Raw genomic sequence first — 16,707 nt, 5'->3', positions numbered from 1 at the left:
AATAAAAAAGCAGGAGGAGAGGGCTGTGGTAGTCATGGCAACCGGGCTTATGAAGTCTCAGCTCTGACTCGCCCTGGTTAGGAGCCTGGAGGTGAGTGGCATTGCTTCCTGTCCTGTATTCCTTCTATTAATTCTGGTCTTGGAAGTGGGGGCCAGGAGGCTGGCATTCAAGCTGACCTTTCTGGTGGCCTACTGTGTGCTAGAGTTGAGCCTGAGTTGTGGGCACAAGTAATTGGTCCTTGCCCTTCAGAAACTCGGCATAATTGGGAATTTTCACTCTTGTTAACACATATATACCTACAGGACTTGATAAATAAAATGTCTTTGCTTCATCCTGGTTGACATTTACCTTTTTGGGGCTGTGTTTCCTGAAGCACTTTTAACTTCTTCTGAGCTCTGACACAGTGTTTTCTCATTTATTCTTCACAACAATCTAACACATTAGTCAAAGCAAGTACAATAGATTCTTGTCATTTGACACATAAGGTTATGAAGATTCAGAAAGAAAAAGGAATTTGGCTGATTTTTTACTGGCTCTCAAAGAAATAGCCGAGTGGGTAGCAGAGTTCCCTTGCTCGTGGTCGATGGCCAGTTCTCATCTGAGCAGGTCATGCAGGAGCAGCCCTAGATTTTTCTGCTGTTGTATCCATGTTTAACTTGAAAGAGCCCAGGGGTCCCTGGAGGGGGATGTTTCCAGGTCGACACCCACAAAGGACATCCCATACCTCTTATGCCTCCCAAAGACATATTACTCCTAGGCATCTGATGCCATCACAGAAACCAGGACACTGTGGCATCCATCTCAGCTGGCCCTGGCTCCCCTGAAGCAAGGCAGTCAGACTATACAGAGGGCTCCTTGTGGGTACTACCCAAGGAGGATGCTGCCACTCTGAGCCCAGGGAGGCTAAGTTTCTAATTACTGGGCAGTTGGGTGAGTGGGGACAAATATTGAGTCAGGCAAGATTTGTCAATAGGTGAAGCATCGTTTCCAGGAGTTGCAAATTGGTTGTAGGCTGAATTCCAAATATAGGTATGTTTTGTTTGGCTTTTATATTTAAAAATTTGAATGCTTTTAGAGAGGGCATTTATTCTTCAGCCCTCACTAATCCCTGTTGTCTTACAGATGGCCTTCCGCACTCATCTGTTTTATTTGCCTGTCTGTCTCCCATGGGCATTTGAGTTGACTTCTACATCTCAGATCAATATTTCTTACTTGCCCTTCTGCCAGTATTCCTCTTGCCCAGATGTTTGATGGCTTCAGGCTTTCTAGGCTCATTTTCTTTTTCCTACCCTACGCATAACTGTGCTTCTGAGTTTGTGTTTAGGCTTTGAAGTTAGCTTTTTCTTGGCTTCTAGTAATACTTGCTGTCACCTTGGACTATATTTGATAGTCTAATTACTGTTCCAGGATTCAAAAGAAGTACTGCTTTATCCAAAGAAATGAAATTTCGAAACAACTTTATTGAGATAAAATTTATATATTATAAAATTCACTCATTTAAAGTGTACAGTGGGAATAATTCTCAGATGTCCTAGGGAACATTGGTAGAATAGACGAGTAGTTTCCAGACTGCTGTATTTCATGAACCAGAAAACTTTAAAAGAAAATTCTGGGGACCAAAGGCCAGTTTTTTACTTTTCTGAGTTAAGGATCTTAACATAAAAACAACCCACTGTCATCCTTCATCATCATTATCTCATTTTATAAAAGGACATTTTAACACTAAAAGGATAGTAATGATATAATTTCAGAAAAAAGGACCCCTCTTTATATTGGACACTTTTAAATTCCTTGTTTCAGGACCATTGGAATGAATTGTGACAATAAACAAACCACTTCAAAACTCAGCTTTAAAATGATAAATTTTTAAAAGTAATTTCTTTTTATATTGCTCTCTTAGTACTGTTGTAATAGTTCACATACCCTTCAGATGCCCCCAAATAAAAAATTAAAGCAGCCAGGATGTGGAGGAATGGGAACAACAAAATGGAATACAGGCACTAACAAATGAACCAAGTATTACAAATTGATAACATAATAATACTGACTTGGGTAGGGGAGAATGGAACTAAACTAAGCGGCCTTGTGAAATGATACCTTGACTAGATACTGCAAAACTGAAGACAAAGGAGCTGTACATAAATGCTGTAATCTCGTTTGGTAAATGTGTTTCTGACAGTGGTATGGTTAGCAATTTTGAAGTTACTTTGTATGTATACTGGGATTGAACAGTAAATAAAACATTGCACATAAAAAGAGCCAGTTTTCTTACTGTTGGAGAAAGAAGTTGCAAATAAGGAAAGAGGGGGGAGACAAAGGAACCCTGTAGTGTTGATTGAAGTCTCAGGTATCAGTATAGTCTATGGCCATATACCCTGAATGCGCGCAGTCTCGTCTGAGGTATCAGTGTAAGCTTGTACTTTCTAATAGTTGTTGTTGTGCTGCCAGGTTGTGTCTGACTCTTCTGCAGTCCCGTGAACTGTAGCCCACCAGGCTCTGTCCAGGGGATTTTCTAGGCAAGAATACTGGAGTAGGTTGCCATTTCCTTCTTCAGGGGATCTTCCCAACCCAGGGATTGAACCCTCGTCTCCTGCATTGCAAGTGCATTCTTTACTGCTGAGCCATCAGGGAAGCCCACTTTTTAATAGGCCCACAGACAAATAGATACAGAAATATAGATGTGTATACACATACATAAATTTCTTATTTCTGATTCAAAGACAGAGCCCAGAAGCAATGACAACCTAGTGATAATGAGCACACCTATTATGCAGATCAGTTCAGTTCAGTCGCTCAGTCGTGTCTGACTCTTTGCGACCTCGTCTGTTGACTGCAGCACGCCAGGCCTCTATCCATCACCAACTCCCGGAGTTTACCCAAACTCATGTCCATTGAGTCGGTGATGCCATCCAGCCATCTCATCCTCTTTCGTCCCCTTCTCCTCCTGCCTTCAATCTTTCCCAACAACAGGGTCTTTTCAAATGAGTCAGCTCTTCACATCAGGTGGCCAAACTATTGGAGTTTTAGCTTCAACATCAGTCCTTCCAATGAATATTCAGGACTGATCTTTAGGATGGACTGGTTGGATCTCCTTGCAGTCCAAGGGACTCTCAAGAGTCTCCTCCAACACCACAGTTCAAAAGCATCAATTCTTCGGCACTCAGCTTTCTTTACAGTCCAACTCTCACATCCATACATGACTACTGGAAAACCATAGCCTTGACTGGACGGACCTTTGTTGGCAAAGTATTATGCAGATAGTGGGTTCTAAACACTGTTCTTTAGTAAAAGAACTAGAACTCCTTGAAAAATGGTTGATTCAAAGGCTGGGGAAAGGAAAATTTAAGATAAACTTGCAGCTTCTTATGGAGCCAGAAAGTAAGGAAATACTTGAAAAAAGAAAATGATGGACAAAAGGGACTTGTCAAAGGAACACAAGAGTTAACCTGAAGAAGCTCCTAGTTGCCAAAACTGAAATAATTTGAGCAACAAAATAATGATAATATTGAACTATAACTCATAGAATAAAATATCTATGAGAACATATTGATAAGATAAATAAGTATATGGAGAAGTGACAGTTTTTCCTTATAGTGAAATTTCAATTCATAAATATGTAAGGAAGAGAGTAGAAAATTGCTATTAACTGGGACTCTGTAATAACCTAGAGGGGTGGGAAAGGGTGGGAGATGGGAGGGAGATTAAAGAGGGAGGGGACATACATACAGGTATGGTTAATTCATGGTTATGTATGATAGGAATCATACCAATATTGTAAAGCAATCATCAATCAAAACTAAAAAAATATGAATAATTTTAATTCCAAAAAAAGTTGCTCGTAGACCATTACCACAGTGATAATTGTTGCAAGTGGATCCCCTTAATTGTGTGCAAAGGCCTGAGGAAAAAGGGGATTTGTATAATCTCAGAGTGTTTCTCCCATGATTTTCTTTAAACAATTCAGGGGCTATACACACAGTATCATGCAACCATTACCACATTTTCATCCCCTCCAAAAGAAATAATTCTTATGAGTGGTCATTCTTCATTACTCTCTTTCTCTAGCCCTTGACAACCATTAATTTACTGTGTCTAATGATTTTTCTATTCAGTACCTTTCATATGAAAGGAGTCATATGATAGTATGACTTTCTCTGTCTGTCTTTCACTTAGTGTAATGCATTCAAAGTTCATCCATGTTCTAGTATGTATTAGTATTTCATTCCTTTTTTAATTTATTGTGTATTTTATTGATTTACTTCTTTATTGTAGTTTTATTGAGATAAAGCATAATGACTTAAAGTATTCCATTCCTTTTAGTGGATGAATAGTATTCTTCTGAATAGCTAGACTGCATTTTGTTTGTTAATTCCTTAGATTTGATGGACATTTGGGTTGTTTTGCCACATTTTGGCTATTATAAATAATGCTGCAATGAACATTCATGTACAACTTTTAGTGTGAACATGTCTTTTTAGTTTTTTTGTGTATAAACCTAAGTGCAAAGTTGCTTGGTTCATATGGCAACTCTTTGTCTAACATTTTGAGGAACTGCCAAACTATTTTCCACAGTTTGCCATGATTTTGTTTACCAGAATGGAAAAGCTCAGTAGAGATGGCTTTTGTCAGTTGATCAAGACCAGTATCACCAGTATAAGACATGTTGACATCATGAGCCCTTTGATATGATGCATTGGGAAGAGCATGACATAATTTCTGTGGTGCTTCTGTCAAGGTGGCATGATTTGAGTTTAATCATGACAGAAACCAAACAATCCTGAATAAATGATTAGTATTTCTTGAGGGTGTCAGGGTCATGAAAGACAAGGGAAGACTGAGGAACTGTTGCAAAGTGCAGGAAATTAGGGAGAAATAACAACCATGGGCCATATGGGATCATAGCACAAAAGAGGACCTTAGTGGAAACACTGTTAAGGTTTGAAAAGGATCTTTAGTTTGATTACTAGTATTAGTTTCCCAGTAGTTGTCTATGGCTATGTAAGATATCAACACTGGGAAAAGTCGTATGAGTGATGTATGGAAACTCTCTGTATTATTCTTATAAGTTCTGTGTAAGTTTTTCCAGTGGTCATGTATAGATGTGAGAGTTGGACTGTGAAAAAAGCTGAGCACCGAAGAATTGATGCTTTTGAACTGTGGTGTTGCAGAAGACTCTTGAGAGTCCCTTGGACTGCAAGGAGATCTAACCAATCCATCCTAAAGATCAGTCCTGGGTGTTCATTGGAAGGACTGATGCTAAAGCTGAAACTCCAATACTTTGGCCACCTCATGCGAAGAGTTGACTCATTGGAAAAGACCCTGATGCTGGGAGGGATTGGGGGCAGGAGGAGAAGGGGATGACAGAGGATGAGATGGCTGGATGGCATCCCTGACTCGATGGACGTGATTCTGAGTGAACTCCAGGAGTTGGTGATGGACAGGGAGGCCTGGCGTGCTGCGATTCATGAGGTCGCAAAGAGTCGGACATGACTGAGCAACTGAACTGAACTGAAGTTTAAAAGTAATTCAAAGTAAAAGGTTTTAAAAAGATAACCAGTCATTGATTCTTGCTCACATGTCTGCGGATGGGGTAGACTTGGCTGACCATGGTTGGGCTCAGCTCCAGTCTGCAATTTGGGTCCAGGTCTGCTCCATGGGTCTCTCATCCCTCTTGGATCAGAATGCTTGTAGAGCATGTTCTTCTCACAGTGATACACAATTCCGAGACAAGCCAAACACAAACACATTTCAAACCTCTGTGGCACATTTGCTAACATCCTGCTGACTAAAGCATGTCACAGGCCAAGTCCAAAGTCAAAGGGTGAGAAACTACACCAATTAGTAGGAGGGACTGTGAGGTCACACAGCATGGAGGGTGGATGGAACAGAACCGGTAACAATTATACAATCTACCACTCATATTTTTTCCCCTCAGGGAAACAGACACTGCAGGCTTTGCAGGCCTTTTTGCCTTTCTGGGTTTTTGTCTTATTTTCTGATTATCCACTTCTCCTCTACCTCCCAGTCTGCTCCATTCTTCTCCAGTATTCTGCTCCCTTCACAGAGGCTCTAGAAGGAAGCAGGTCAGATCACACTTTCTCTCTAACTTGGCCTTTTTCCCAGTGGGGTGGAAACATTTGAAATACTGGGTTTTCTGTTGCTTCTGCCACTGCTGCCGTGGCTGGCTTCATGTATTTTAAATGAGCGTAACCCATATTTTAAGTTAATGTTATTGTGGTTGCTTTTGTCCCCTGTGGTGGCTTATGTGAAGGGAGTAATTTTGGAATTTTCCCTAAATAAAATAAATTGATTCACATGAGATCCTAATCTCTTCCTTGGCCAGTTTAGCACAGTCTAACTTGTTATTTTCTTGAACTTTTAAAGTCATGTACTTTTTCTCTTTTTTATTTCTAATTTTGATCAGAAGTCTGAAAATTCAAGGTATTATTATTATTACTGGTATTAGTATAAATTACTACTAAAAATAACTATCAACATGACTACTGATTATTATGAATCTACTTGCCCTAGTGAAAATCTTTGTTGTCATTTCCTCATACTACTAGATAACGCTAGGATTTTCTCTCTTCCATTTTTAATTTTTCACTTAACAAATAATTATTGAGGGTTTACCATATGCTTGGATATGTGATAGACCCTGAGAATAAAATGGTGAGCATTTTTATTAGCCTGATAAATAAAAAACTTGAGATATAACTATTGATTGTGATAAGTGTGATTGAGTAAAAGGGTCATGGTAAAGAGTTCCCGGTGGTCCAATAGTTAGGACTCAGTGATTTCACTGCTGTAGCCCTGAGTTTAATTCCTGGTGGGAGAACTAAGCTCCCTCAAGCTGCATAAGAACTAGATCTGTCAAGTGTGGTCAAAAAAAAAAAAAAAAGAAAAAGAAAAAGAAAAATGGTCATGGTGCTGTGAAAGCCTTTGAGGGGTAGCCAGATCTGGTCTGGGTAAATAGAGGATGCCTCTCAGCTTCTCAGCTGGGATTGGAAGAATGAAGAGATGTAGGCTGGGGTTGGAAGGAGTGTTCTGGGTAAAGGGAACAGCAGGTGAAATGCCCTTTGGTAGGAGGAAGCATGGTTCCTTCTGTGGAATGGAAAAAGGCCATTGTGGCCTAGAACATGGGAAATGAGGAGTGGACAGGTTTGAAGAGGCAGGCAGTGGCTAGATACTGAACAGGGGCTCGTTGACCAGTGTGAGGATTTTAATCCTTAAGAACAGTGGGAAGCCACTAAAAGGTTTGAGGTGGGGGAATGACATCATCAGATTTGTATTTTGAAAAAAAAAAAAACAAACATTCATTGTAAAGATTAGTTTGATTAGGAGGTAATTGTAGTTAGTAGAGGGCAGTTGGAAAGCTTTGGCAGTATCTGGAAGAGAGATGGTGATGGTTCTAAGGGCAGTGATGGGGAGGACAGAGAGAAGGATGTAAACTCGAGAAAGACATGGCAGGAAAAACATCAGATTTGGGAGGTTGATTGGATATGGGAGATGTAAAGTAGAGAGAGTATCAAGGATGATCTGCTCAGCTTCATCTCATACATTTGGAGACGGGATTTTTTTGTTTGTTTGTCGTGCATGGCTTTGGGATCTCAATCAAAGACCAAGGGTTGAACCTGGAGCCACAGCAGTGAAAGCACCAAATCCTAACTGCTAGACCACCAGGGAACTCCTTTAGAGATGGGGTTAATGCTAAAGAAGTTACCTCTTAGCCCATGATCATAGGAATAGAATAGAAGTTATCAGTTTTTTGTTGTTTTTGCCAGGATTTGGCCTCCTCTCTTCCAAGAGCCAATTTCCTCAGCCATTACTTTTATTCTCCTACCTCAAACTGGGCTTCAAGTAGTGCTTCAAGATAACAGCCTCCACAGTCCTTCCAGTTCTTCTGGCCTCTTTTGTTCCTTGCCTCTTGAATGCATCCTGTCAGTTTCTGAGTCTGAGTCTTTGCATGAAGGACTCCATCTGTTTGGGATTCACTTTTTCCCCAGTCTGGGTCTCACTTCTTGCCTCATTTAATACCTGACTTAACCTTTTCATGGAGCCTCTGCAGAGAAAGGTTTTCCCATTCTACTTGTATATACCTTTTTTAAAAAAAATCTTGAAGCCTTATGGATGGATTTGAGGTTAGAAGTGGATCATCACACACATATACTTATGTACTCAACTTGGCTTTTAATTTTTAGTCAAAGGTAAAAAAACTCCCTGCTGAAGTGTGATGGCAGGAACAGAAAACAGTTGTCTTGGCCTGGTGATTCCTTGGCTCCTTGGTTCTCTGATGGAGGCACGGTGGTTGGTGTAGCTTGTAGTTCACTATCATCTTCCCAGAATTGAGAAAACTTGAATTCTTGTTACATCATTGCTCTTTTATGCTCAGGATTTACCCGATCATTCCAAGAGAACTTGTTCTGTATGCTTCCCTTGAAAGAATTTGTCATGCTGCAGTGTCCCTCCAAGTACCATATACCTCATAAGCCTTCTCTGTCTTCTTGGCTTTTAGGTCAGGCTGTTGCTGCAGGATCCCATGTGCGGCTGAATCTCCAGACTGGGGCAAGGGAAGTGAAACTCCAAGATGAGGACAAGTTTCAAACTAATTTGAAAGGGTTAAAAAAAGGCAAAAGGTACAGTGTCAAGCCTAGGGACTGGGAGACCGACAGCACTGACCCTATAATGCTGAGAGTAATGACAGTGTATTGTTTCTTTTTTAAAATTAATTTTAAAATTGGGGTATAATTGCTTTACAATGTTGTTAGTTTTTGCTGTACATCTGCTTGAATCAGCTATATGTGTATATATATCCCCTCCTTCTTGAGCCTCCCACTCACCATCCACCCCCGTCCCACGCCTCTAGGTTGCCACGGAGCACCTGGCTGAGCTCCCTGTGCTGCACAGCAGCTTCCTGCTAGTTATGTATGTCAGACTCTCTCAATGGGCCCCACCTTCTCCTTCCCGCCCTGTGGCTATTCTTTACATCTGTGTCTCTAGCCCTGCCATGCAGACAGGTTCATCAGTTCCATTTAATATATTATTTCTTGCCCAAATACATGTGGATTAAAAAATTTTTGCAATTTAATAGCTTAGAATTTATGATAAATATTTCAGGGTTTTATGGATGTTTACTTCTATGGTCTTTGGAAAGAAACAGTTTTCAAAGCAAACTGATACTTTTAAAAAAAGGCGCTAGGGGAATGCTTAACCTGCTTTAAAAATGAAGTCTTTATTCCCAGTACTTTAAGAGCACCCATTTGATTCCCAGCAATTAATGCGCCGATTACAGATGAGTCATCTATTCATTAAAACAGGCCTGTTAGGCCTTCTGCTTTGCAGTAATACTTCCTTGGTGGACAATAAAATTGCATTTTAAAGTCTTTAATTCAGAGTAACTTTTCGTCTTGTTAGTCCATATTAAAACAGGCTTTCTTATAAAAGTTCTCCATTGGTAATAATTGCCTATTTTTTAGTAATCAGTTTAGTTGATTTACTTTTGGGCAATTCATAGTCTCTATTTTTCTTTCCTTTTTTTTTTCCCTTTTTGACTTAAAAGTTTTCTTTGCTATTTCTTGTGTAAGGGAGAAGGAGGCTGAGGCATGGGGTTACAGGGGCTGTTGGAATTGTGCAGTTTGAAAGGTCAGTATACATACCAACCATAAAGTTTCTAACACAAGGACCAGTAAATTATGGCCTGTGGCAAAATATTGGGACTACTGCCTGTTTTTGTATGACCCACAAGTTATGTGGTTGTTAATGGTTTTTTATGGTTGGAAAAAAAAAGAATATTTCATGACTGAATAAAATAATGAGAAATTTGGATTTCAGCATCCATAGTTAAAGTTTTATTGGAATATAACCATGTTCATTCATTTATGTATTGTCCATGGCTGATTTCCTTGCCATTTCCTTCTCCAGGGGATCTTCCCAACCCAGGGATCTAACCTAGGTCTCCCACGTTGTAGACAGACGCTTTACTGTCTGAGCCACCAGGGAAGTCGGCAGAGTTGAGTAGTTGGGAAAATCATCCCATAAGGCCCACAATCTTATCTGGTTATTACAGGTAGTTTCCTGTCCCTGATCTAATATGGCTGTGTCTCGTTTTATTGCACCTCACTTTGTTGCACTTCTCAGATACTGCATTTTTCACATATTGAAGATTTGTGGTAACCTTATGTTGAGCAAGTCTATTGCTACCATTTTCCAACAGCATTTGCTCACTTCGTGTGTCTTTGTGTCACATTTTGGTAATTCTTACAATATATTTCAAACTTTTTCATTAATATATTTGTTATGGTGATCTATGATTAATTTTTTGATTAGATCTTTGATGTAACTATTGTAATTGGTTTTTTGGTTTGTATTGTTTTTGTCATGTATTTTTTAGTTAAGGTATATACTTGTTTTTTTAGGCATAATGCTATTGTACACTTAATAGACTACAGTATAGTGTAAACATAGCTTCTGTGCACCAAAAAATTGATGTGACTTACTTTATAGCAATATTTACTTTCTTGTGATGGTCTGTAACCAGTCCCTTAATATTGCTGAGATATGCCTGTTTATGTAAGTACTGGGAATCAATCATGGATTCAGCAAGGTTAGTATTACTCAGTCCTTGGATTTTTATTATTTTAGCAATATTTTGAAGTTAGAGATGAGGCAGAAGGGGACCTGGCAAAAGGTCATCCTTCCTGTCCATGTGGCACTCAAAAGATCACAAAATAGCTTATTCAGATTTGGGCATTTTTCACTATCAGAAAATTCAACTTTGTTTTATGATCTGTAAAATAAGGAGCTGTTTGCCCTCCTTATAGTCGCTTCAAACTGGGACGGATCTTTATTTTTCCCTGCCTCTCCAGATAGGCATGTACCTGGAGTAACACAGGTTATATGATGACTACTTTCCCAGAACCATCAAAGAAAGAATCAAATCTCATTGTTGTGCTGCTGCTAAGTCACTTCAGTTGTGTTGGACTCTGTGTGACCCCATAGACGGCAGCCCACCAGGCTCCCCCAGGCAAGAACACTGGAGTGGGTTGCCATTTCCTTCTCCGAGGGAATCTTCCTGACCCAGGGATCGAACCTGGGTCTCCTGCATTGCAGGCACACGCTTTACCCTCTGAGCCACCAGATCATCAGTAGGAGCAGTTATTGCTTCGCCTGTTTCTCCTGTCTTTTTAGACTAGAAAGAGAGCCATCCATGTGGTCTATAGTAGTGAGACTGTGAGAGAGGAATATGCATTCCTACTCCCGCCCCTTTAATTTTCTCCTTTGAAATGTTTCTGAGGGCTCTGCCTTGGGATGTCCTGCAGGGTAAGCTGGACATGTGTTCTTCCTTCTCAGTGTTTATCAGTTGAGTCGCTCAGTCATGTCCAACTCCTTGCGACCCCATGAATTGCAGCATGCCAGGCCTCCCTGTCCATCACCAACTCCTGGAGTTCACTCAGACTCACGTCCATCGAGTCCGTGATGCCATCCAGCCATCTCATCCTTTGTCGTCCCGTTTTCCTCCTGCCCCCAATCCCTCCCAGCATCAGAGTCTTTTCCAGTGAGTCCACTCTTCGCATGAGGTGGCCAAAGTACTGGAGCTTCAGCTTTAGCACCATTCCTTCCAAAGAAATTGCAGGGTTGATCTCCTTCAGAATGGACTGATTGGATCTCCTTGCAGTCCAAGGGACTCTCAAGAGTCTTCTCCAACACCACACTTCAAAAGCATCAATTCTTCGGCACTCAGCCTTCTTCCTAATCCAACTCTCACATCCATACATGACCACTGAAAAAATCATAGCCTTGACTAGGCAGACCTTTGTTGGCAAAGTAATGTCTCTGCTTTTGAATATGCTATCTAGGTTGGCCATAACTTTTCTTCCAAGGAGTAAGCGTCTTTTAATTTCATGGCTGCAGTCACCATCTGCAGTGATTTTGGAGCCCCCCAAAATAAGTCTGACACTATTTCCACTGTTTCCCCATCTATTTCCCATGAAGTGATGGGACCAGATACCATGATCTTCGTTTTCTGATTGTTGAGCTTTAAGCCAACTTTTTCACTCTCCTCTTTCACTTCATCAAGAGGCTTTTGAGTTCCTCTTCACTTTCTGCCATAAGGGTGGTGTCATCTGCATATCTGAGGTGACTGATATTTCTCCCGGAAATCTTGATTCCAGCTTGTGCTTCTTTCAGCCCAGCATTTCTCATGATGTACTCTGCATAGAAGTTAAATAAGCAGGGTGATAGTATACAGCCTTGACGTACTCCTTTTCCTGTTTGGAACCAGTCTGTTGTTCCACGACCAGTTCTAACTGTTGCTTCCTGACCTGCATATGGGTTTCTCAAAAGGCAGGTCACGTGGTCTGGTATTCCCATCTCTTTCAGAATTTTCCACAGTTTATTGTGATCCACATAGTCAAAGGCTTTGGCATAGTCAATAAAACAGAAATAGATGTTTTTCTGAAACTCTCTTGCTTTTTCCATGATGCAGCGGATGTTGGCAATATGATCTCTGGTTCCTCTGCCTTTTGTAAAACCAGCTTGAACATTAGGAAGTTCATGGTTCACATATTGCTGAAGCCTGGCTTGGAGAATTTTGAGCATTACTTTACTAGCATGTGAGATGAGTGCAATTGTGTGGTAGTTTGAGCATTCTTTGGCATTGCATTTCTTTGGGATTGGAAAGAAAACTGACCTTTTCCAGTCCTGTGGCCACTGCTGAGTTTTCCAAATTTGCTGGCATATTGAGTGCAGCACTGCACAGCATCATCTTTCAGGATTTGAAATAGCTCAGCTGGAATTCCATCATCTCCACTAGCTTTGTTTGTAGTGATGCTTTCTAAGGCCCACTTGACTTCACACTCTAGGATGTCTGGCTCTAGGTGAGTGATCACACCGTCATGATTATCTGGGTTGTGAAGATCTTTTTTTTTATAGTTTTTCTGTGTATTCTTGCCGCCTCTTCTTAATATCTTCTTCTGTTTGGTCCATACAATTTCTGTCCTTTATCAAGCCCATCTTTGCATGAAATGTTCTCTTGGTATCTCTAATTTTCTGGAAGAGATCTCTAGCCTTTCCCATTCTGTTGTTTTCCTCTGTTTCTTTGCATTGATCGCTGAGGAAGACTTTCTTATCTCTTCTTGCTATTCTTTGGAACTCTGCATTCAGATACTTATATCTTTCCCTTTCTCCTTTGCTTTTCGCTTCTCTTCTTTTCTCAGCTATTTGTAAGGCCTCCCCAGACAGCCATTTTGCTTTTTTGCATTTCTTTTCCATGGGGATGGTCTTGATCCCTGTCTCCTGTACAATGTTACGAATCTCATTCCATAGTTCATCAGGCACTCTATCTATCAGATCTAGTTCCTTAAATCTATTTCTCATTTCCACTGAATAATCATAAGGGATTTGATTTAGGTCATACCTGAATGGTCTATTGGTTTTTCCTACTTTTTTCAATTTAAGTCTGAATTTGGCAATAAGGAGTTCATGATGTGAGCTACAGTCAGCTCCTGGTCTTGTTTTTGCTGACTGTATAGAGCTTCTCCATCTTTGGCTGCAGAGATATAATCAATCTGTTTTTTCGTTGACCATCTGGTGATGTCCATGTGTAGAGTCTTCTCTTGTGTTGTTGGAAGAGGGTGTTTGCTCTGACCAGTGCATTCTCTTGGCAAAACTCTATTAGCCTTTGCCCTGCTTCATTCCGTATTCCATGGCCAAATTTGCCTGTTACTCCAGGTGTTTCTTGACTTCCTACTTTTGCATTCCAGTCCCCTGTAATGAAAAGGACATCTTTTTGGGTGTTAGTTCTAAAAGGTCTTGTAGGTCTTCATAGAACCATTCAACTTCAGCTTCTTCAGCATTACTGGTTGGGGCATAGATTTGGATTACTGTGATTTTGAATGGTTTGCCTTGGAAATGAACAGAGATCATTCTGTCGTTTTTGAGATTGCATCCAAGTACTGCATTTCAGACTCTCTTGTTGACCATGATGTCTACTCCATTTCTTCTAAGGGATTCCTGCCCACAGTAGTAGATATAATGGTCATCTGAGTTAAATTCACCCATTCCAGTCCATTTTGCTGATTCCTAGAATGTCAATGTTCACTTTTGCCATGTCCCGTTTGACCACTTCCAGTTTGCCTTGATTCATGGACCAGGTTCCTATGCAATACTGCTCCTTACAGCATTAGACCTTGTTTCTATCACCAGTCACATCCACAACCGGGTATTGTTTTTGCTTTGGCTCCATCCCTTCATTATTTCTGGAGTTAGTTCTCCACTGATCTCCAGTAGTGTGTTGGGCACCTACCAGCCTGGGGAGTTCCTCTTTCAGTATCCTATCATTTTGCCTTTTCGTACTGTTCATGGGGTTCTCAAGGCAAGAATACTGAAGTGGTTTGCCATTCCTTTCTCCAGTGGACCACATTCTGTCAGACCTCTCCAGCATGACCCGCCCATCTTGGGTGGCCCCATGGGCATGGCTTAGTTTCATTGAGTTAGACAAGGCTGTGGTCCTAGTGTGATTAGATTGACTAGTTTTCTGTGAGTATGGTTTCAGTGTGTCTGCCCTCTGATGCCCCCTTGCAACAGTTACCGTCTTACTTGTATTTCTCTTACCTTGGACATGGGTATCTCTTCACGGCTGCTCCAGCAAAGCGCAACCGCTGCTCCTTACCTTGGATGAGGGGTATCTCCTCACCGCCGCCCCTCCTGACCTTGAACGTGGAGTAGCTCCTCTAGGTCCTCCTGCACCCACGCAGCCACCACTCCTTGGATGTGGGGTAGCTCCTCCCGGCCGCCACCCCTGGCCTCAGACGTGGGGTAGTTCCTCCCGGCCATTGCCCCTGACCTCGGACGTGGGGTAGCTCCTCTCGGCAGTTCCTGCGCCCTCGCAGCCGCCTGCACTCAGTGTTTATAGCTAGCAACAGATCTGTCTGTACAGAAGCCCAAAGGCATTGACAAGGTGCTTGTCGGTGTTCAGTGCTATGAGCTCAGTGAGTCTTTGGTGGTGACTTTCTCCTCTTGCAGTGAACCTCTTTCTGTGCTCCTTTAATTCCACTTCACAGTGTCTTCCTGCTTCTTCAGTTCTGGAATGGGAGCAGAGACCAAAGGACAGGGCTGATTTTCAAAATTGTTATGATATTTTGTTTACTGACTTAACTGTTTTGAGAAACAAGACCCACAGCTTTCCATAAGTCTGTCAAAGAAGTTGGTGATCCTGTGAAGTTAAGAACCACTGTCTAGAGAGATAGGATAGTCCATTCAGCCTAATCCACAGCAGCTTCTCCACTAGTCCTGCTGGGCATGTGACTGGCCACACTGCTACCTAGAGCTATGGTTCCTGTGAGCTCTAAAGCCCAGAAGAGGTCTCCTTACTCTGACTTGTCCCAGAGGGTTCTCTGGGCACTTCCTGAGTTCAGTGTACAAGCTGGCTCTCAACTGGTTTTCCTCTTGCTATTTGTGTGTTAGACATTGCCATCTTCACAGGCTTTAGTCTATATCCCTGTCAACTTCTCCATAGTACATCTTTTGCCTTGGAACAATCAGCTTTTTGAATCATCCTCTTACATTTAGAGGACCAAACTGCATCCAAATTGTTCCATATTGGGTTGTGTATTTGTCTGTGTGTGTTTAATTGCTAAGTCCTGTCTGACTCTTTGTGAGCCCATGGACTCAATCCCTCCAGGCTCCTCTGTCCATGGATTTTTCCAGGCAAGAATGCTGGAATGGGTTGCCATTTCCTCCTCCAGATTTTCTTGACCCAGGGATTGAACCTGCGTCTCCTGTGTCTCTGTATTGACAGGTGGATTCTTAACCACTGAGCCATGTAGGAAGCCCTGTTGAGAGCACTTACCACAGTTATAATATGGTGTAGTAGTTATGGGAGTGGGCCATGGATAGGACAGTTTACTTTTTCCACCGTTCATTTCACAGAAGACGTATTGAGTGCCTATGTGCCAGGCATTGGGGATACAGTAGTAAATAAAACAGACAAGACGCTAGCTTTATTGAGGCTGGCAAGCAGGAAAAGAGAAATAAGTATGCAAGTAAGGTAATTATAGATTATAATAAATACTGGGGAAGAAATGAGGTGATAAATCTCTAATGGAGGCTACTGGATTGGCCGAAAAGTTCATTCAGGTTTTTCTGTACCATCTTGTGAATAACTGAACAACCTTTTTGGGCAATCCAATAGAAAGGACAGTTTGAGAAGGCCTTGTCAAAGCCTGAGACCTGAAGGATGAGGGTCACTTAGTCATGCAAGGGGTTAATTTTATAGGGTTAGAGTTAGAGCAATTCAGGCAGAAGAAACAAGAGTTCCTGGCTTTGTTAAGAAAAGGGCTTTCTCAAGTTTAAGAAAAAGGAAAGTGATCAGGGTGATTAATGGGTAGGAGAAGGAAGAAGACTAATATAAGATGAGATTGGAAAGGTATGAGGGGCCCGATCATGTGGAATTTTGAGGAGCATGTTGAATGTTCTTCATTTGAGCCCTTGGAGGATTTGGGGTAGGAGAATTATTTAATGTAATTTAGCAAGATCATTATAGTTGCTATGTATACTGAGGATAGATTGAAGGGGGACAAAAGATGTACAGAGACAATTAGAATGTCATTTCAGTGGGTGAGGCAAAACACAGTGGTGGTTTAGTCTGTGGTGTGTAACAAAGAGTGGATGAATTGGAGATTTAATTTGGGGGCAGCAGCAATAGCTTT

The 16,707-nt window shown here is 41.3% G+C and overlaps 1 protein-coding gene across 5 annotated transcripts in view; it reads left to right on the top strand.

Annotated features, from left to right (window-relative positions):
* SIL1 (SIL1 nucleotide exchange factor) overlaps positions 1–16,707 on the top strand; it is a 266,056-nt gene that overhangs the window by 128,970 nt on the left and 120,379 nt on the right. For all 5 annotated transcript variants that reach the window (XM_027970286.3, XM_012178581.5, XM_004008844.5 and 2 more), the window contains exon 4: positions 8,517–8,637. In XM_027970286.3, the coding sequence (XP_027826087.1) occupies positions 8,517–8,637 (121 nt within the window). The remainder of the gene's footprint in view (positions 1–8,516; positions 8,638–16,707) is intronic.

Source organism: Ovis aries, chromosome 5 (assembly GCF_016772045.2).
Source record: "Ovis aries strain OAR_USU_Benz2616 breed Rambouillet chromosome 5, ARS-UI_Ramb_v3.0, whole genome shotgun sequence".
Classification (NCBI taxonomy): domain Eukaryota; kingdom Metazoa; phylum Chordata; class Mammalia; order Artiodactyla; family Bovidae; genus Ovis; species Ovis aries.
Note: the sequence above shows the minus strand (reverse complement) of the source record. Positions and strands in the feature narration are given on the sequence as shown.